At 37.2% G+C, this 21947-nt stretch overlaps 2 protein-coding genes across 7 annotated transcripts in view; one reads left to right on the top strand and one right to left on the bottom strand.

Annotated features, from left to right (window-relative positions):
• LOC117782931 (syndecan) overlaps positions 1-11741 on the bottom strand; it is a 115639-nt gene extending 103898 nt beyond the window's left edge. For 5 of the 6 annotated variants that reach the window (XM_034620032.1, XM_034620034.1, XM_034620035.1 and 2 more), the window contains exons 1-2: positions 11677-11741; positions 10274-10636 (exon numbers count right to left, since the gene is read on the bottom strand). In XM_034620032.1, the coding sequence (XP_034475923.1) occupies positions 10274-10375 (102 nt within the window). In that variant the 5' untranslated portion in view covers positions 10376-10636; positions 11677-11741. Of the gene's footprint in view, positions 1-10273; positions 10637-11455 lie in introns of all 6 variants that reach the window. The other variant, XM_034620033.1, reaches the window with a different exon arrangement.
• Positions 11742-13125: 1384 nt separating this feature from the next.
• On the top strand, positions 13126-21476 carry LOC117782933 (zinc finger FYVE domain-containing protein 9). The gene is made up of 9 exons (XM_034620040.1): positions 13126-13173; positions 13423-13503; positions 13593-14317; positions 14833-16417; positions 17558-17827; positions 19116-20127; positions 20193-20313; positions 20527-20691; positions 20752-21476. Exons 2-9 carry the CDS (start codon positions 13449-13451, stop codon positions 20902-20904), a joined length of 4086 nt encoding a protein of 1361 aa, XP_034475931.1. The 5' UTR covers positions 13126-13173; positions 13423-13448; the 3' UTR covers positions 20905-21476.
• Positions 21477-21947: the final 471 nt, after the last annotated feature.

The raw sequence follows: 21947 nt of genomic DNA, 5'->3' as shown, positions 1-21947 counted from the left end.
CACACACGCACAACATTAGAGGCGAATCTCGTGCTCATTTCAGGCGTAAATGAAAATGTAAATTCGCTTAAAGGCGTGCAGCTAAAGGGATACGGTGGTAAAGTGGGAAGAGGAGGGGAAATGCCAAAGGCGCACACCGCAGAAAAAACTATTCTCGTTTCAATATTTCTTATGCACACACACTTGTTTTTATTTGCTTTACAAGACTTTTGCTTTCCCTTCATCTATTTTTGCGAACAAAATTCGCTCAAGCGTCGGAAGTAAATTTAAAATGCAAGCGCGCAAAATGTTGAACAAAAGTCAAATGGCGAAAACCAAATGGACAAACAACATTCCAAATGCACAGTGTGGCAAGGTCAATGCAAATCACCGATATATAATATGTATTTATAAAAATTACAAATATATTTAAATAAAATTAATAAATTCACTTCTATCATTGCAGTGAATACCCCTACTTAAATTACGTATATGCAGTTCACCGTAATTGCAGTGAATGATTTAAGATAGAAACGTACACTTAAAAAAACTGATTCATTGTTGACAAAATGTTTTCATTTCATTTAAATTTTACATTTTAGCTGATACATCATTATAAATGATACATCATTTCAAATAAAAGCGTACACGTAAAAAAAAACTCATTAACTGTAGACAGCGTGTTTTGATTTAAATTAAATTTAACATTTCAAAAGATCTTATTAATTTTATAGCAGTGCAAACACCTTACAAAAAGACGATGCATCATTTAGAACGGATTTTAAAGAAACTTATTATCTGAGATCACTTTACAAAAGGAATATCAGTCAGCAATGTGACTCAATAAACCCGATTCAAACTTATTATTCACTTAAAATGCATCACCAATCATAGAAAATAATATTTAACAAAAGAAAAAGATACACAAAGGAATAAATATTTCAACTTGATGTAATCTTAACTTTTATAAAAGCTTAAATTTATAACATACATTTTGCATGGATTTTATTGATCCATAATATTATGATGGAAACATTTTCCAAACAGCTAAAAAATAAATTTCAAATCTCTTAAGACAAAGCAATATAATTTAATGACTTTTCAAGATTGCCAATTATCGATATTTTGTGCATTGTTTATGATAATGCGATATTTTTACGAGTCTACATTTTATGCGCAAGAGAATTCACATTATCAAGTCGTTGCAATTTCGTTGTTTGTGGTCACTGAGAGATCTCTCTGTTGAATGTCTTGAGTCATATTTCCATTTGCTTATTGATGAAGCTCGAATATCTGCATGTATAATAAAGTCGAGAGCATACATATAACCTTCTATAATATCAATCTCAACTCTCGTGTCTTTTGGTTCTGAGTCAGCAGACGGAAATGTGAAACCGTTCGAGACAGTCCCAAAGCTTAAAGTACGTGACATATTAAAAGCTCAGCCGACAGAGATAGCATATGAATGACTGTGACAGAGACTTAGATATAAAGTGAGAGACATAAAGAGAGACAGTGATAACAAAGCCAAAAATATCAACAGCAACAAAAATTGGTTAGACACAATTATTTAATGTGATATATAAGCATAATTTAATGCAAATATTTACATAAATGGCAAAAAATATTGCGTTATTTTTCATTTCATTTCATTACTGTTGCTAACAATTAAAGCCTCAATGTCGAGGGCAACAACAACAAAATCAACAACAACACTGGAAACGGCAGCCGATACAAAGTAGAAAACGAATTATGCATAAATTTCAACGGATTTGCACAAAATTTATGATGATGGCACACAGAGGCGTGGCTAAAACCCCAACCGCAATAATAACAACAACAACCACAACAACAACACAAACAAAAAGTTGGGACAAACGCACACACACACATAAAATGGCAGATAATAGCGAAATGTTGAAATATGCGACATTTGAAATATTTAGCACGTGCGATCATCCCAAAAGAGAGCAAAGATAAAAGATATAGGCACAAATCTCAAATATATATATTTTTTAAACATGTGTATATATTTGTTTTTATTTTTCAGAGAAATTATGTTGAATATTTCGTATTTTATGAGCATATTATTGTTATCAAGGCAGCATTTATTGCGTGTTTAAAATAAACATTAAAATATTTAATATAGTTCTTAGCGTGTTTTCTATTTGTCAGAGATGACTAATATTAATGCATACATACTTATTTATATTGATATCAACGGAATAAGTAACACTAAATATATTCTTAATTCTATATTCTTAAAGAAATTATTGGCAATTAACTAATGAAATTTGAGTCAACTTTGAGTTTGAATTTGAGGTGCATGTGTCAAGTCGATAACCTGGCGTCTAAAAGTGAAACAACAAGAGATGAAAAAGAAGTGGCAGCTGCAACAGCAACAGCTTTAGCTTCAACAGCAGCTGTCAAGCATGCAACAGAGGCCCACCAGAGCAATGGCAACAGAGTCAGCTAAAGCCAAACTTTTATGCTGCAATCTGTTGCAGACTTTGTTTGTGCCCCAAACAACACACGCCCCCACACATGGCTGTTTTTTGTTTCATTGTATACCCTGTAAGCAAACGATTATTAAAAAGTCGACGGTAAAGTTTTGATAGTATGTGATGATATTGGACTGAGAATTTCACATGTCTATTTATTACTTGCAGATTATTATATAAAATCCTCTACTCTACGTAATACTCTGTTATACAGATTTTTTGTACAATTGTTGAAAGAGTAAAGGCAACAAATGAAATTTTTTTAATTTGCAAAACAAAAAGTTGAAAAAGAAACCTTTCAAAAAATTTGCTTGAAATGATAAATCCGATCGTCAAGGGTATTAAATCTTCGGCTTACCAAAGACAACTGTTGTCTTTAGCTTTTTGTATGACCGTAATGAGTATTTGGTTTCCTGATGCGCTCCTAAAAGAGCAGCCAGTTGATGATGAGATCAAAGATGATGATGAGGTGAACGGTTACGCAAATGGGCGTGGCACAACACCATCATCATCATCATCATCTGACAAACAATTCTGCAAACTACAGGAATGACAAGAACATTCCACTCTATATGCAAACATGTCAGGGCAGCAGCTTCAACCCCCGCCCTCCCCCTGCTTCCTTACTCTCTCTTGAAGCACTTTTACCGTTTGCCATGTGGACCCAAAAGTTTTCAGGGTCCAAACAGAGCGACCTATACGTGTTTTGTGGGCGTATTCAGTTGTGCGCGTTATTGAAACAGCGAGAATTGCAATTTCAATTGAAATGTGTGTGAGTGTACGTGTGTTTGTATGTGTGTGTGTGTGTGTCTGTGTGTAATCGGAAGTTGGCTGTGAATCGGAAATGGTAAACAAGCCATTACTGCGGTTCAAATCTCAGCGACTCTTCCTCCCAGTTGAAAAGATGCAAATCAGTTAACATGAGTTGCGTGTATTTCAAGAACAGATAAACACTGGAAGGAAATCGAATAAATTGGAAAGGCATTATAATCCTATCGAATGAAACTATTCAAATTGCCTTTCAGTTCATATGCACTCAATCTTAAGAGTTTTTAAAAATATTTAATAAAAATAATTTCGTTTAATCTTGAATTGATAACCCAGCCTTAAAGCTTATCGGGTCTTTAATTATAAGTTCACTGCAAAATTATTTACAGTCTTTAATTCAGACTTTTATAAACATGCAGATAATTATTCTTAAAACACAAATAATCTCATTTACTTGGACAAACAGATGATTAATCATAATAATTCTGACTTTTAATTAGACACATTTTTATTTCATTTTTTTAAATAAATGTATTTATTATACTGATTTCAGCATTCGCCGGATCACAATATTGACCATGTGACCTTAACGTTGTGATTACAATCATTATTATATGAACAAAAGCATGTAAATTTATACAAGGCATATCAATATTTTATATTCGTATATTTTTTATTTAAATTAATCTCATGGTGATAATTATACGCTGTCATATGACTCTTTTTTTACCCATATTATTTTGTTGAAGAAAGTTACGGATACCTAATAAAATAAAAGTTATCTGAAAAAAAAAACGGGAATTCCAACTCTGAAGTTATAAATGCATTTTTATTTAATGAGTTTTTAATTTTATTTATTTACCAAATTTTGTATAATCTGCAAAAAAATATCTTAGCAATTTCTACATAAAATTCATGAAATATTACTTTATTAAGTTTAAATAAACATTGCGCAGAAAATTGAAAGGAAGAATATAAAAAAATTGTTGAAAAACATGTAAAATGTACAAGTTAGATTCCAGTCTGCAATGCTCGACTAAGAAATACCCTCTAAGCAGATATGATGTCGGCAAGAAAATTCACACTAGGAAAAAGCGAGTATAGCCTTTCTGCCCCGTTTAGAGGGTATTCAGAAATGATGAACCACAGGCATCTCACACGAAAACCTCAAGTAAGAAAATTAAGAAATGGAAATTTTTAACAATATTGTATAAATTTTAACGTGTAAACAAATTGAACGGGGGAGGTCTGTGTGTGTGTGTGTGTGTGCGTGTATTGAAATATTTGCGTGGGCGTCCGCGTGGGTATTAAAAACACATTGTGAAAAAATGCCATAAAATGTGCAGCAAACAACAAATTGAAATGAGAAATGAAAAACTCCAAATGAGCAGCTGCTGAATACTATGTGTAAAGTTTATTGGAAACGCATCGAAAACATCAAACAAATGCAGTGAGAGAAAAAATATGCAGCACAATTATGAAAGTATGCAAGTGCGTGGGATTTGTTGTTTTGTGCGTTTGCGTGTGTGTGTGTGTGTGTGTGAGCTAAAGCTGCAGCCGTCTCAGCTGCTGCCATTTTTGCAAATTAAAACAAACACAAAAATAAACTCAAGCGAGCAGTAAACAAATCAAGTGTAAAAAATGAAGTGGGGAAAAAAAGAATGCTCGTACATACATATGCCACATGCCTCATTCTACTTACGAACAAAGAAAATTGCAGTTAAGGTTAATATAAAACGCACACACACACACACAAACATACATATGACGGCTGAACGGAATCAACAGAGGAAACGGCAACTAAAATCAACAGTGGGACAACAAAATGTAAAAACCAATAATAAAATGTGAAAAAACAAAAATACAAGCGTGCACGCATCTTACAAGCGAGAGTGAGATGGAGATAGCGAGAAAGAGACGGAGACAGAGACAGAGCATTCGAGCAGAGATACAACTTGTCGCAAGCAAACCGCAAAATGAAACAAGCCCATGTCTCGAACATACACAACAACAATATGAAACAAGCAACAGCAACGACAATGAAAAGCGGCAACAACGCATGATTATTGACATTGCGTTACCCTTCTTGCAGGCAGCAAGCAGCAGCGTCGTCGTCGTCGACGTCAGCGGTTCAATCTGCTTGTTTGGCCTGCCTACTACTGTCGGGTCTTAAAACTGCCGGTCTGGTCTTGTGTGTTCAGGCCTGGTCTGTGTGCTGTGTGTTGTGTGTTGTTTACCTCAGCAGAAACTGAAATTCAAGCAAAGCAAACGAGCCAACCAACAACAACAACAGCCCTCGATGATAGCCAACTCGCTGCTAACGTCACTGCTGGCGTCGCTGCTTCATGTTGGAGCTTCACGAACTCCACGTCGCGACGTCGTTTGTCGCTGTCGCTGTCTTCTTTTCTTCAACTTTGTCTGCTGCCTACCAACATACACACAAGCACACGCACACACACACATACTTTAACATTTTATGCTTGCTTGCTGTTATGGTTGTTGTTATTTCGCCGCCTGCACACACATTTTTATGCTGTGCTGTGCTCGTTCGCTCTCCTACAACGTGCTCCCGCTCTCTCTCTCTCTTGCTCTCTCTGTAATCGCGTCGTTATGTTGTTGGCCTGCTGCGGGTCCCACAAATGTTTTTGCTTTTGGTTTATTTGTGGCAACCCTTTGGGTTTTGTTGCAATTGCCTTTGCTTTTATGTTGTCTTGACATGTAAAAATTTACTAATTGGATTTTGTTTTTATGCACATGTCAGGAAAACACGTGTAATTGATGCGCGTATGCTCTCTCACTCTCACTCGCTGTCTCTCCACTTTTTCTCTCTTATACTCTTTGCTCGCGCTCGCTATTGTTGACTGACATTTGCAATGCGATCTTGTTTTTTATAAGTTACATACATACATGCATATGTATGTATGCAATTGCTTACTACGCTTTTTGTAATTAGCTCGTGTGTATAAACAATTTCAGCACTGCAATTTTACGCTGATTACTTGTGGGGATTTTCAATTGAACTCAGATAGAGGGCAATGCATACTGTATGTAAGTACATCTGTATGTATATTAATCTATGTATATGTATGAATGTGTAGAGACGTTGACATTTGCAAAAGACATTAAAAAAATACTGTAGTTGATAACATTTTGACATTAACAGCGACAGCGACGCCAACGTCGACGTCAACGTTTACTGAGCTTACGATTTCGGCGTCAATGAGCGAGACGACTGCGAAGGTGAGAGCAAGAGCAAAGTGCAATCAAAACAACAACAACAACAATGCGCTCATTAAATGCAAGGCAAATAAGAGAAGACAAACGACCATAGCAACCAACACATACAAACGCACGCATACGTGACTAATTGAAAAACAGAGAATAATAAAACAGCAATAATAGAAATATGTACATATGTACGTTATGTATGTAAGTCGCACCTGGAAAATATGTGCAATGGAACAATTAAAGTGAGTTTTGAGAGACTGAGTTATCTTTGGATAAGTTCACCTTAATCATATCTATGACAAATGCTTTTATGACGTCAACAGCTGATTATCATTTGCTCTCTACAGCTGCCTAAATCTTAGGTAGAACCAGAAGAGAAGGCAATGAAAAAAAACCCACAATATTGACAATATTCTGACTATGTCTGGTCAAATAAATGTGTTCCCGGAAATCCATAAAAATAAACAGACTGTTGCACAGCACGTGAAGATGGGCTAAAGATAAACTGAATCCGCATTGTGCGTCCGGTCACCTTTAAAGGGATTCACTCACTCACTCACACACACACACACACCTCAATCAACGCCCACGCCTCTTCTCTCTCTCTCTCACCTCTCTCAATGTCACGAGCACACGACACATGCCAATAATGCTAATGAGCGCAAATGCGTAAACGAGCCGAAAACCAAACTTGGAGAATGGTTGTGGATAACAGCAGGAGATGTTAGCTCAGCATCTTCCTCACCATATGGTTTTGTATATGTGTGTGTGTGTGTGCCTGGGTCTGTCTGTTCTCTCACAGCAATGACCAATCATTACATTATCCTGCTTACTCAAAACTGTGGTCACACTCATACACGCTCTCTCACTCTCTTCCGCTCTTCCACAACACTTGAAGCTGTTCATCAGTTTGCTGTGCACGTTCTTAAAATGTTTTTGGCGAGAAGGAGCAACAACGACAACAACAATAATATCGATAGCCATAACCACAACCGAGCAGAGCAAAGCCAATTTTGGCAAAAACAAGTGACAAACAGACAAAGCGGACGGAACGGAATGAACCGGACTGGACCGGAACGATAAACAAGACAACTACAACAACAACAACTACAGCGACTAGTGATGGGCGCTTAGTGGTGGAGTCAAAACGGGCCAATGTACTATTTATGTATGCGAATGTATATGTACAATGTACATACATGTGTGTATGTGTGTTTGGGCCAATAAGTCACAAACAATAACAAACAAACAAACTGGCTACTGAAATTGGCAACAGCCGGATGCCTTTTTCCCATCACTTTGGCAAACGATCAACAGTCAAACAATTGAAGAAGAAGAAGATGAAGCAGATGAAGCAAAAGTTTGTTATGGGCAATGCGTATTCGAGTGCAACATTCATCACATACACATACATACACACATGCATACACATGTACATATGTATGTACATATTTATTCTTGTTGCCATATTTATGCGCTTCGGCAATGCAGACGTTTTTAATGTCTTTTTACAGCATCTCTCTGCACTTCATTATCGTGTCCGTCAATAGCAACAAAACCAACAACAGCAACAACAATAAGAATATCAAAAGCAATGCAGCAAATTGGAATGCAACGTTGCCAGAAAGCAAAGTTTTTATTGTTACACACATACATACATATGTATTTGTGTACATACAGTTAGTCAAGTAGTTATTTTGACATAAATACAAATTTACATAATTGTTTTTTTTTTAATTAAATGAAAATAAAAAATAAACCATAGACCAGAATAATAAAATAGGACATAAAATAAATATCCATAGAAAACACATATTTTTGCATGGAAAATTGTGTAAATATTTCATTTTGTGAAAACACTTTCTTAACTAACTGAACATAAAGTCAGTGGTTATTTTTACAAAAAAAAAATATTTACTTTATTTGTAAAAATAGTTTAACCTAATGAATCTGATTATTCTCCTTTTTTAACTTCTTTTAAGAACCATCAAAATAAACTTTAATTATACTAATAATAATAACTAAGAATTTTTAAATGTTGTCAAAACAATTACTTGACTGACTATACATTTTAATGTACATTTGTATATTGATTAGTTTGCGTCAGAGTTCAGACATCTCTCGACTATTTTGCATAATAATTGACAGATTCTGGGAAAACCAATGAGGAAAACCTCAAGCCGCAAACAACAAACTGGTAAAAGGAGCTTCAAGAGAGAGGAAATGAGAGCGAAAGAGAAGCTGAAATGCAGGTGCGAAAAAGTGGGCAGAATAGTGAGTAGCTTGTGGTTAAAGCAGTTCGTAATCTCTATAAAATTGAATTCAACAAAGCCAGTTTAAAATGCATTGCTTCAAAACTGCAAGTCGTCGATAAAATACCCTTAACATATTATCAGGAATATGTTGGATACAAAATCAGCTACTTTTTAAATTCTAGATATCAATAGTTGAGGAAATTAACGCTTATACGATTATCGCCTTTTTAACCATGGAAAGCTTTACTTTAATTGCGTGTTTGCTTTGAGAATAAAATATTTCAGTTCTCTTTAAATTCGATTAGTTAGAATGCATCATATCAAATCAATATTCTACGAACATAAGAAATACTAAATATAATCAGCTGAAACTGTTTTTATTTGCGTTTTAATTATAATTACAAAGAAAGTGGCCGCGTTCACCAGAACACATCAATCACCTATCACCTATCAAAAAAATCGTGATGGACTTCTGGTGAAAGCTTTGATGGAACTTTAAGACAAGTTCAAAGTTGTCACTTCTATAAATACCAATATTTTTTTTTTTTAGTAACAAAACATTTTGGCACAAAATGCTAATGCAATGAAAGCCAAAACAGCAACTGGACAGATTTAAAATAAAATATAATAAGTTGTGATAATTAATTATTAGCCTGTTATTGCAATCAACCAAAATAATTAAAATAAACTGGTTTGTTTATTTATATCGTATCTTTTAATTGTAAATCATCTAAGAATATGTTTTATCCATAGTTGCAAACCTCAAAAATTTTGTTAAAGGTTCGGTTCGGCGGTTCGGCGGTTCGAACCATAGAGCAAGACATCGGTTCGGTTCGCGAATTGGTTTATATACCCCCTGAACCCAGGGTTTGGGTTCGAACCTTGGTTCAATTTCGTACAAAAAATATTTGTATTGATATACATTTTTCTCTACATTTTTAACCAACTACAATTTAAAAACAAAAAAAAAAAATTTTGAAGGTAATTTAAATTTTGTTTGAAGATTTAAATATGACTTATTTTAATCCGAAGTCTCAAATAATTACGTTATATTAGAAAACCATAAAATTTATGTAATTATTTTGTTTTTGCGAACCGAACCTTTTATTTAAGAAATCGGTGAGCTTTAGGTACGGGCTCGCAAAGTAAATAATTTGAAGGGTAATTAAGCACCCGAACCGAACCAGTTCTACGAGGCTCGGTTCAGAACCGGTTTGCAGCCTTGGTTTTATCGATAACAAAGCATCATAATCAGAGAATTCCAGAGTTACTTTTTGGTGATGAATTTTCACTCATCATCATGATTGTAAATTACTGAAGTTCAGCAGAATAATCGATTAAGTTTAATCAATTTTCTGTTGTCGATGAGTTCTGATTACGCAGCCATTGTTACGAAGTGTATTAATGTATTGATGTGCCAGTTCCATTTTATTCCTGATCTGATCATTTCCATTCTATTTGCACTCCACTTGAAACAGCTAATGATCATTTAGCATGATCCTTAAAATATTCCCTCATTTCCCCTCCTGTATTCAGACTTACCTCATCAGCTGCTTGTGTGGCGGCTACGAGCAGAGCTAACAGCAGCATCGACACTAGCATCGACGGCGACGTCAGCAGAGCAGTTTTCTGCTTTGATCTCATTTTCGTTGCGTGGGTGGCGGCGGCGACGGTGACGGCGACGTCGATATCGACGATTTTAAAATGCAGCAGTTGTTGAAAAATGAATGTATTCCAGATTTGTTTATAGTGCGACGAGCGGCAGCATAAATAGCTTTTCAGCAAATTTCTTATTTATCTTCTCTTGAATAGAGGAGAGCTTGTTAATATTTTGAATATACTTTTGTGTATATCTAATTTTTATCTTTTGTAAAAGCAATACAAAAGCTGTTGCACAAGAACACGCTAAAGAATTGAAATTGATTAAATAAAGACGAGATTGGCATTTAGTTTAATGGCACTGAAACATTTTAGTAATGGCACAAAAACATTCGCGATTTTCACATAAATTTATCAATTGAATTTCAAATAAAACGCGTACAATAACAATTTAATTGCCCGTTGTTTCTCTGTGTGTGTGCGTGTGCGGAAGAACGAAGTACAGAGAGAGTGAGAGAGATAGAGAGGAATTCATAAATTACACATTTATTCATTTAATTTTGATAATTAACAGCAATTTTAAGTGCGCGCGCGGCTAAAATCAAAGCAAATATCGGATAGATAGATAGATAATGTGTGAGAGAGGTAGAGAGACGGTGGGAGTGAGAGAGCGCAAAAGAGAATAAACAAAAAGATTACTGCACGAAGAAGCCAAGCAAAGCAAAGCAGAGAGACGCAACAAAACAAAAATGATAAAATGAGATAGCAGAGCGACAAGAGCACAACCGAACCGAAAGGTGCCAGCAGCGAATGGCTGCCTGTGTGTGTGTGTGTGAGTGTGAATTGAAGTTTGATTGTGTTGGTGTAACTGTGTGTGGGTTGGCAGTGTTGGTGAGCGCCGAATTAAATTACAATAACAGCAACGAGGTAAACACAAAAATTATTACAATTTTGCTTTAATAAAGTCTAAAGTGAATTTGATTTTCATTGCATTTGTGTAGCATTTCTGATTCTGCTAGATTTTACGCCCACCACACAAACTCACACTACTACCCACACACACAGACAACTCATACACTCGCACATGCACTCTTCTCGTGTATACACACACACACACACACATACAAATAGTTGGTAACGGTGGCGGCTTCTTTATGTTTTTCTCCGTTTGCCTTTTGCTGCTTGTTTGCGTTTTATTTCACTACGCGAAATATTTTTGTTGTATTTTAGCTAAATTCCACTTGTTGCGTTTGATGACACCTTATTAATTTAAGTGACCGGTTGCGTAGCGCATTTTTATTATAATTACAACTAATTCGCTGTAATAAATTGTTAAATTTCTTTACATTTGAATTTGCCAACGAGCACCTCCGCGTCCGATTCATGCGACGGATTTAATTCGACTACTGAATGTTGCCAACTTTTTTAAGGAAAAAATAGCTGTTTTTAGAGACGCTGCCACATCGCAAAAAAGTAGCCAATTATTTTAGCGCTGCCAGACCTAAAAATCATAACAAGATCATTTTTCATAATTTTTTCCCTAAAATTACCTCTATTGTAATGTTTTTTTTAATTTTGAAGCTAGAATTTTAAAAATTTTTTTTAGAATTAAATTTATAAAATGCTACAAACTGGAGTTTTGTCGAACTTTTGGTATTTTTTTTAGAATGATGGGCTACACATTTCAAACCTTCGTAAAAATGATCAAAATCATTTTATCTAATTTCGAATATTAAATTTTAATCAATTTATTTAATATTTGCAAAGTTTATTGCAAAATTCATATCACGTCAGTTCACATTTGAATTGTGGCGCCTTCCTCTGTAGTTCACCACTGTAAACAGTAGCGTGAGAAGTCAGTGCTGCCAATATTAGATAAAAAATAGCTATATCTAGCTGGAAACCATCTGAACTTGTTTATGCTTGCACTTTCTGCAAATATTTATTAAATTACTAGGAGCAAAACATATCTAAGTATAAAATATCCAGCTAATAGCTATTTTTAAATATTTCAATCGAACTTTGCACATAACCAGAACTAGACATAAAATACCTAAGCTGTCAACAGTGCTGTTAACCAACAGAGTCTGCATAATTCAGGTTGACCGTATAAAAAATACACTAAAATATACCAAAGTTGAGGTAAGCCGATGAAATTATCGTGTATGCGTGGTAATTATTAAATACTGAATCAGTTTTAAATAGAACGCGTTATTAGTCGAGTGCGGCCACACTGGTATATGATATTTAAGTAAATGCAAATTTCAAAATGCAATAACTGGCAAAAAATTAATAATTTGATAAATAAGATATTAGATAATATTAAGTTAAACATTTTAATGAAGGTTTAAAGTTCGTCACCCAAAGCGGAGAGAAGTAACAAATTTAATTCTACATAATATATAAAAAAAATATTGACAACATTTTAACATGCAAAAATTTAAAAAATTCTATCTCCAATATTAAGAGCTTTTTTAAAAAAAGTTAAACTAGAATAATTTGAAACTGTTATTGCAATTTGACTAAAATGGTACATGCTGCCAGATCGGAAAATTTTGCAGCTTGGCTGCTTTTGCGCCAGTGCTGCCAAGTTTTTAGGGGGAACAATAGCTCTTTCTAATTTTGTTATTATGGTCACCTACTTTTGCACAGTTTTTTTTACCAAAAATATTAATAGCAAAATTTAGCCTAAAATATATTTAAAATAACTAGATATTGAGCTAACAGCAATTTTTAGCAAGCAAACTGTAAATTGCCAAAACTAGCTATAAAATAGCTAAGTTGGCAACACTGTTTCAAACATATTTTGTCAGAATTTAAACAAAAAGAAGTGGGTAAATAAGGTAATTTCGATAATTTACAAGCGAAAATGCATGTGCAGTATAAAGGCTGATAAGAAAATTGATTGTCAGTCAACAGGCAAACAGCATCTGAATCATATTTTTGCTTTGTTGTCTTGTTTTGCGTCTCTTTGGGTCGTTCGTTCCCCCCTAAGCAATCACAGTTCCCCTCTCAACGCCCGCGCAGAGTGAAAATTTTTCAGCCAAACAAGTGAGCTGTGTTCTGAACGCGTATTACGTCTTTCGTTGCAGGCTTAAATGCAAGTCGTTTAGTTACTATGGATCTGGTGGACATCGATCAGGTCCTGGACAATCTGGAAGCAGAGCTTAAAGGTGGGCAAAACTGAGAGTGTAAAGAGTGACAGAGAGAGCGACACTCAAATTGTAAACATTTGCTGTTTCATATTTAATTTCTTTTGTAGCGGATGAGCAACTGAGTCGCAATGCACCGAGTGTAACTGTGAATGTGGGCGTTGAGACACGCCCATTGGGAGATGGTAGCAGTGCTGGCGCCGCTGCCAAAAACTTTGTGGGCGTCTCTCAGGTGTTCAACAGTCTCAACGATTATCGCAACAATGTGAAATCCCTGGAGACGCATGAAAGCTACGACTGGACGCTGGAGGCAGCTCAGCGGGATGAGCATGGACAGGGGGAAGGGGAGGTGAACAGCAGACCAATTGAAGTGGAAGTGGAGGATAATGATGATCATGACGACATTAACAAGTTCAGTGAGGCGCAGGAAAAACAATCAAAATTGGGTGATGAGATAAGAGTCTCCTCATCCGAATCCCTGACCACCTCTTCCTGTTCGACATTCTCGTCGGGTCCGTCGCCCGGCAATGGCAGCAATTCGGATGAGCCGAGCACGGAGCCGCCAGAGAGCGAGAAACCCAGCGCCTTGGAGTTGCCACCAAAGGTTGAACAGGAGCAGGATCAGCAGCAAGTGGAATCTGTTGCTGTGGAGGATTTGGCTGTGGGACTATCCTCCATTTCAATAACCACAGAGTCCCAGTCAATTTTGCCCTGTGAGGTGACCGCATCCTCGGCATTGGGTAAAGTGCTCAACGAATTGTCCGAGGAGACGAGCACGGAGCTGGACACGCAGAGTCAACCACAGCAGGCAGCGGACAAGGACATTCTACCAGCGGTAAGTAGAGTAATCAGGGAAATCAAACCGTAATCGAAACCGTTACCTTTAACCGGTATGAACCGATTGAAATTGCTAACCGTAACTGAAACCTCAACCAAAACCAAAATAACCGATTATTAACCGTTTCATGTATAACAGTCAGTTTCGGTTCAATCAAGAATTAAATTCAATTATGTTAAGGTGTAATCATTGTTTTTTAAACTAATTTTGATTTGAAATTTAAATATTGATCTTAATATATAATATATAATGTTTTGAAATCAAAGAATTTTTGCTTAAATATTAACTTTTTAATAACATTTCTATTACTTTTTTTATGAGCCGAAATTATACCGGTATTTCGAAACCGAAACCTGTTAAAATGAAACCGATATATACAAAGATTTTAATTAACCGAAAAGCAAAATACCAACATAACCGATACTCTAATTTAATCCTATATTCGATTTGGTTTGATACCCTGGGATTAATTAAGAGAATTAGAAGTGTTTATAATACCAATTACTTTTCAGGAGCCCGCTCCAACGTTGTCAGCAGCAGGAGCTCTGGAGCAGCAGGTGGCGCCTCAGTTGGAACAGTTGGAGCAGCAACAGGAGCAGCTGCCTAAACGTAGTCAACCTCTGACCTTTTGCTCCACAATGGATGAAATCTCAGACACAGAGCTGGACAGCATGTTGCAGGAAGTGGAGGTGGAGGATATTGAGGAGGAAACGGCAGAGGAACTGCAGCCAGCGGCATTGTGCTACGAATATCAGGCGCAAGAAATAGATGATGATGATGACGACGAGGAAGGCGCCACTGAATCACCAGTCACTGAGGAGGAATCTGTGCGCATTTTGTCGGAGCAGGACACCACATCGGCGGATCAATTGAATGTGGACAACTTCTCGCAGGCATCCACTGTGGAGTTTGCCGAGCTGCGAGCACAGGAAACGTTGCCAGCGACGGCAACAGGTGCTGAGGAGATTCCCTCATCCTACAGCAGCACCGCCAGCGACACAGATTCACTGTCTGGACGCAAAATGGAGGAGGAGGAGGAGGAGAGTGTCGGCACGGATGCGCTGGAAACCCAAGAGCAGCGACCACAACGTCCACAAACATTGGACTTACAGGCCAGCCTCCAAACGAATGCGGGACAAACTCCGCCGCCAGGCAACGAGGAGCAGGCGGCAGCTCAGGGAGAATTGCAATTGGAGCAGCAAGCTGAAGCTGGAGCAGAAGCTGCAGCTGCAGCAGCTACGTCACAAGCGGCTAACAATGAGGATGAGGATGACGATAGTCCCATTTATGAAGCCGTTGGCTACAGCGATCCACATGCGAATCTGGGCAAAGTGCCGCCCATTTGGGTGCCCGACAACATGGCCGGACAGTGCATGCAATGCCAGCAGAAGTTCACCATGATCAAGCGGCGTCATCATTGCCGTGCTTGTGGCAAGGTGTTGTGCTCCGTCTGCTGTTCGCAGCGTTTCCATCTGCAGTTCGCCAATGAGCCGGAGTCGCGTGTCTGTGTGCAATGCTTCATGATACTCACCGAACGTCAGTCCAATGGAGGCGTCTCTGAAGGCTTTGCTGGTGTCCCGCCCTCTGCGTTGCCGCCAACTCCAATGCGCTCGCCCAATCCCAACAATCCCATGGAGTATTGTTCAACCATACCGCCGCATCGTCAGGTGAATGCAGCAGGTGCAATCCCGCCCAGCGTCATTGTGCCCGTGGGCGTGTTGAAGAAAACCGACGGCAGCTCCTCCAATTCCTCCAGCTCCGATGGCAAAAAGGGACGCAAACGCAAGAGTGTCATGTTCAGCGATGGCATTGCACCCGGAAGCGAGCTGGCCAGCACCATGGAGCAGCAATGGGGCGAGGCAAAGCAGGCGCGTCGCGGTCTGCAGCGCAGCAACAGCGGCGCGGGACAAAAGCCACCAACACCAGGAGCCAACGGCAGTGGCAGCAACAATAGCAGTGGCAGTGGCAGTGGCAGCAGTATTGACAATAACACCGCCATGGGATTGGTGGCACAGCTATTCCGTGGCTCCATACCGCCCACGGCAGCGGCAGCAACACTTACCGCCGTCTCAAGGGCAGCCAAGAGCAGAGCGGTAAGTAATGTATTTGAAATGGTACCTCATACGAATTCCGAAAATTTTTCAGCAATTACAAAAAAAAAGAAAAATTAGTCGGAAAGGCTATAGTCGAGATCCCGACCCTAGGATACCCGTTACTTATTTCAATATATATAAAAGTACTTTAAAGAAATTACTTCTATTATTTTGAAAACATGAAATCACCACAGCTGCCGTTCTACTGGTCCGATCTTGATGTAATTCAGTTAGATAATAGATAATACTAATAGATAACATTAATTATCACAAAAGGTATTATCTTGAAAACTGTGGGTGTGGTGGTTTTCGCGATTTGCGTGGGCGGAGGAGGCGTGGCTTAACTTTGAAACCAACTTGATCTGGAGTATATAGAAATCTGTGTGCCAAATTTAATTACTCTATCTCTTATAGTTTCTGAGATTCTTTTGTTCATACGGACGAACGGACGGACAGACGGACGGACGGACAGACGGACAGATACACATGGCTATATCGACTCGGCTGTTCAAGCTGATCAAGAATATATATACTTTATAGGGTCGGAGATGCCTTCTTCTCCCTGATATATACATTCCAAAGAACACAATATACCTTCTCCTTATTTTTTTAAGTAACGGGTATAAAAAAAGAATAAAATTTTAGGAATCAAATTGAAAGTAAAATTTAGGAAAATTAGTTGAAATAATTAGGAAATATTAATTCGTTCGTCAGTTGCAATCATTCCGTAATATTCAAAATTTTCAATTACATAATGAAAGAGAAGGAAGATCTTAAACTTATTCAAGTACACGACGGAGAAAGGTCAGAATCAAAGCCATTAAAGTACGAAAGGGAAGACAACCGTCTAACATCGCTACTCAAATTTTTAATCAAATATTTTTGATTTTGGCTTTTCCAATTTATGTCATTACAATTTTTTTTTCTTATTTTTCGTTTCCAAATTTTATTTTGGTCTTCCCAATTTTTTGCTTCTAATTTTTGTATTCTAAATTTTCCTAATTTTGGATTTCAATTTTTTTCTTCCGAGTTTTCGTATTCTGAGTAATATTTTTCTACATTCTTATAGGAAATCATTTGAAATATCTTTGAAAACATATCCAAATTAAATAATTCCCTTTCCCTACAGCTGGCAGAAACACAGCGCAGACTTCACCGCGTCGCAAAGTGGAGCCACAACGCTCGAGAAAATTGCCTCCGAGCGATGCTCAGGGTTGTTTCATACCCAGCGAGGAGAACGCATTGCCGCCCATTTGTGTCGCTGGGCGGGAAGGGGGCAACAGCAGCAGCAGCAACTGTGATGTGGAGTACAAGGAGGTGCGCAACGATCCCGATCTCTTGGAGCGTCTGCAGCGTGAAACGCTCAAATTCATTGTGAAGAACAATTTCTTTGTGCTTGTCAAGGTGGTCAACAGTGAGTAGCAATTTCTCTACAACTGTGCTGTCCAATAGATAGCATAATTTATATAAGAAATTAGAGCAGAACTTAAGGCTTTTTAATAGCTAATTTTATCTTTAAAGGTCACTAGAAATAGATAAACTACTATTAAAAAGAGTAAAAAAAAGGTCAATCTTACAAAAAACTTTTTTATAAGGCAAGAATACATTATTTATCTACATCTTACCAGGAGATGCCATTCTCTGCCACCTTAGTAAGATTTGAAATCAATAACTATTATATATTCGGAATAAATTTTATCATGCCAGCAGAAAATCGATTAAATTGTATGATTTTACGGAAAGTAAGTGGTGTACAATATCGCTTTTCCACAAAAAATGATAACCCTTATTCGTTATCTACGGTCAATTCTAAAATGTTTTTACCAAAAAAAACACAGTTCTAAAATCAATTCCTGGCCCTTTTGACCCCAACTTTTTACCTGTGGTGTTAAACCTTTTTTTTTCTTTGAATCGTTTTATATTAATTAAAGGAGTATTAAGCCAAAATTTGAAGTCGCCAAGCCCATTGGTTTGGGCGCTACCTTTCTTGAAAATTATGCTAATATTATCAATTTCAACTATTACGCCTATAAGTTTAATATATTCTGGAATATAATATAACATATATGGAAAGAACTGCATTTTTACATTTCGAATTTTTGAAACGATTACAAAAAAAAATTACTTAATTCAAACTGTCTTCGAAAATTTCACAGTATGATTTACAACATTTTGTTAGAGGCAGGTGCAGTCATTTGAAAATAGCTTTGTTAAAAAACTTCCAAATGTGAGTTTATTTACTCAATCTTTGAGTAAACATATGTATGTTATTATAAAAAATCATATAACGAAAACATAAGGATCGCTCACAGTTAACTGTCAAACAGCCGAGTTGTACAGGCAACGTTGGGGTCGAAAGGTTCCCGGTTCCGTTTTGAAAAATGTTGAAGTATTTATTTTTCAAAATTTTAGCATATGATTTGATTTTTTAGTCCGATTATGTTATTAAAGCGATGCAGCTTTTTTTTCTTATATTATTAACCGCATATACATTATTGTGTTAATTATTATTTATTATTAAAAATGATCACCTTTTATTTTTAATCTGACCAAAGACAGTTTTTATGATAGAAGATAGGTGTGTTCCCATATATTCGAAATGATTTATGAGTTTCTTACAGAAAGTCGGGCTCTCTTAAATGTGGTCTTTCCTACTCTCTCTTCTCTTCTCTTCTCATACTTATATTTTTGCTTACTTACAGTGAGTTGCTGCATGAATCGTTGGGTGCTTAACTTTACCACATCGGGATTGCATCATGTGGGCAACGATGAGTTAATTATTTTGCTGGAGATCAAGCCGCCACCGGCAAGCAGCGGTCCGACGGTGCCTCGTGATATATTCCAGCATCTGTATGAGGTCTATGTGGAGGCCGAACAGGCCAGATCCAGCACACAGGAGTTGGCCTTTAGCAGTCCTCGAAATGTCAACTTTTTGGGCTCCCGCGAGCATGGAGGCTTCATTTTTATTAGGCCAACGTATCAATGCCTGCAGGGAGTTATTGTGCCCGATAATCCGTATCTGGTGGGAGTGCTTATACATCGCCATGAGGTGCCCTGGGCCAAGGTGTTGCCGTTGCGTCTCATCCTGCGTTTGGGTGCACAGTATCGTTACTATCCTTGTCCTTTGATCTCGGTGCGCAATCGTGAATCTGTATACGGCGAGATAGCGCAAACGATTATCAATTTCCTGGTGGATTTTCGCAATTATTCGTATTCATTGCCCGCCATACGCGGACTCTATATTCACATGGAAGATCGGCAGACTACGGTGATAATACCACGATATCGGCAGAATGATGTCATCAAGGCTATAAACAATGCCACCGATCATATTCTCGCATTTGCCGGCAACTTCTCGAAAGTGGCTGATGGACATTTGGTTTGCATGCAGAACATCAACGACGATCGCTCCGAGATGTATGCTTACTCCACGCAGGCAATCAATATACAGGGTCAGCCTCGAAAGATCACTGGCGCCAGTTTCTTTGTGCTCAACGAGTCGCTTAAAAGCAGCAGCGGCCTCTCCGGCAAATGCAGCATTGTCGAGGATGGTCTCATGGTCCAAATAATGCCCGCCAAAATGGAGGAAGTGCGTCAGGCTCTGCGTAATCAAACGGATGTTGATATTGTTTGCGGTCCCATTGCTGCCACCGATGAGCAAAGTGAAATTGTTAGCATCAAATGGGTCGACGATGATCGGGATATCAATGTGGGGTAAGCTTAAATATATATACCCACTCATTTTATCTGTTTATAATGCTCGGTCTTGTCATTTGCAGCGTCAAGTCGCCCATTGATGACAAGCCCATGGATGGTGTGGCCAATATGCGTGTTCATGCCAGCTTCAACTATTCCAATACCAATTATGCTATACGTTTAACTGACATTTTTATTGTCAAGGTGAGTAATCGTAACATGTTCTTTAAAAATATTATAGAGCTATACAATTAGAAAATTTCGCTTTAAATTACTTAAACTTATTACTTTCAAAAGCTTTTAATTAAAAGCTCTTAACTTGCAAAGACTTTGCATTGCTTAACTTAAAATAAACCTAAAAAATAGCTTAACAAATTTTTTTTAATGCCACAAAATTAATTGTGTTTTGCCTTACAGTGTGAGGATTGGTATGCCACAAATGGCAACAACTACGCAGACATCACTCGCATTGCAGAGCAATTGGCCCGAAGCGCTTCAATGGCGTTGCTACCATTCCTAGATCTGCTGTCGGCTGCTGGCATTAATAAACTGGCACTTCGTGCCACTTTGGACCAGGAGAACGTAAGTTGTAATTGACATGTCTTCAAGTTGGTTTTTAATTAAACAATTTCTTTTAATTAGGTTTGCTATGAGGCCGGCGCACGTGGCACAAAGCTGCCACCGCTTTATATGAATGCGCTCGATAATCATCTGATAGCTACGCTGCACGGCGAGTCCTCTGGCATTCAGGATCCCATTATATTGGAACTAGTTTTCTACATACTAAATGCTTAAATGCAAGCTGGATATACCCGAAAGTCTTAGTCCAATCGCTCCCACTCCCGCTAAACTGTCTAAAAAAACGAAACCGAACACAATAATACATATATTAGGAGAGAATACTTTCTTAAAATTTCTAACCACGCATAGCTATGTAAGCCTATAAAGTGATCAAGTGTTGCAGCTATCCGGCAGTGCGTCCTCTTATCGTTGCATTACAATCTCCTCCGGCTGCGACAATGGAAACAGATGATAATGGCGCACTTACTGTATATAATTACTACATGATAACATATTATCGGTGTTTTGTTTGCTCTATTTTTCCAATTCATCTTCTGTTTTCTTTTTCGAAAAGTCAACACACAATAAGTGTAATTCTTAATGTTTGTAATCGTCGTTTTATTGCATTTGGCTGTTTCTAATTTTTTGATAATTCAATTTCCAAACATTTGTCGACTTTGTATGTTTTTAGTGAAGATTGTTTATGGTTTCCAACAAAACAACAACAAAAATACTTGTATGTGATGTTCTTTATTATATATCCCTGTATATTTTCAATATAAATAACGACTATATAACTGTTAAAACTGATTTTGTTTTATTAATTGTAAATTTTCCAAACAGATCCTCGTATATTCAATATTAAGTATTTTTTTCAAATGCTTAAAAACCTAGCAGAAGAAAGTTCAAACCATAAAGAAATTTAACATTTTTGGAAAAAAATTTTATTAAATTGAGGTTAGAGTAAACATTCATTTAATGAATTGTAAGCTGTAAAGAAATAATTACACAAGTTCATTATTAAATTATTGTGATAATTGTTTATTAATTTAAATTTTTCAGTTGTTCACAATTAAAAAATATTTCAGTTGGCCGACACAACACAAATAAGTTACAAACTTGATTATAACAACCTATAAATGTATATAAAAAAGATATAACGCATATTCTACACACAATTTGAACTATGCCTAGAAGGGAATTGAGCATCCAGGAATATAAATCGGGAGACGGAACCAAAGTGGAAGAGTAGCTCAACATTTTTTTAATATATACGT

The sequence above is a fragment of the Drosophila innubila genome (genome assembly GCF_004354385.1).
Source record: "Drosophila innubila isolate TH190305 chromosome 2R unlocalized genomic scaffold, UK_Dinn_1.0 1_C_2R, whole genome shotgun sequence".
NCBI lineage: Eukaryota > Metazoa > Arthropoda > Insecta > Diptera > Drosophilidae > Drosophila > Drosophila innubila.
The sequence above is the reverse complement of the archived record's forward strand: the minus strand, read 5'-3'. Positions and strand labels throughout refer to the sequence as shown.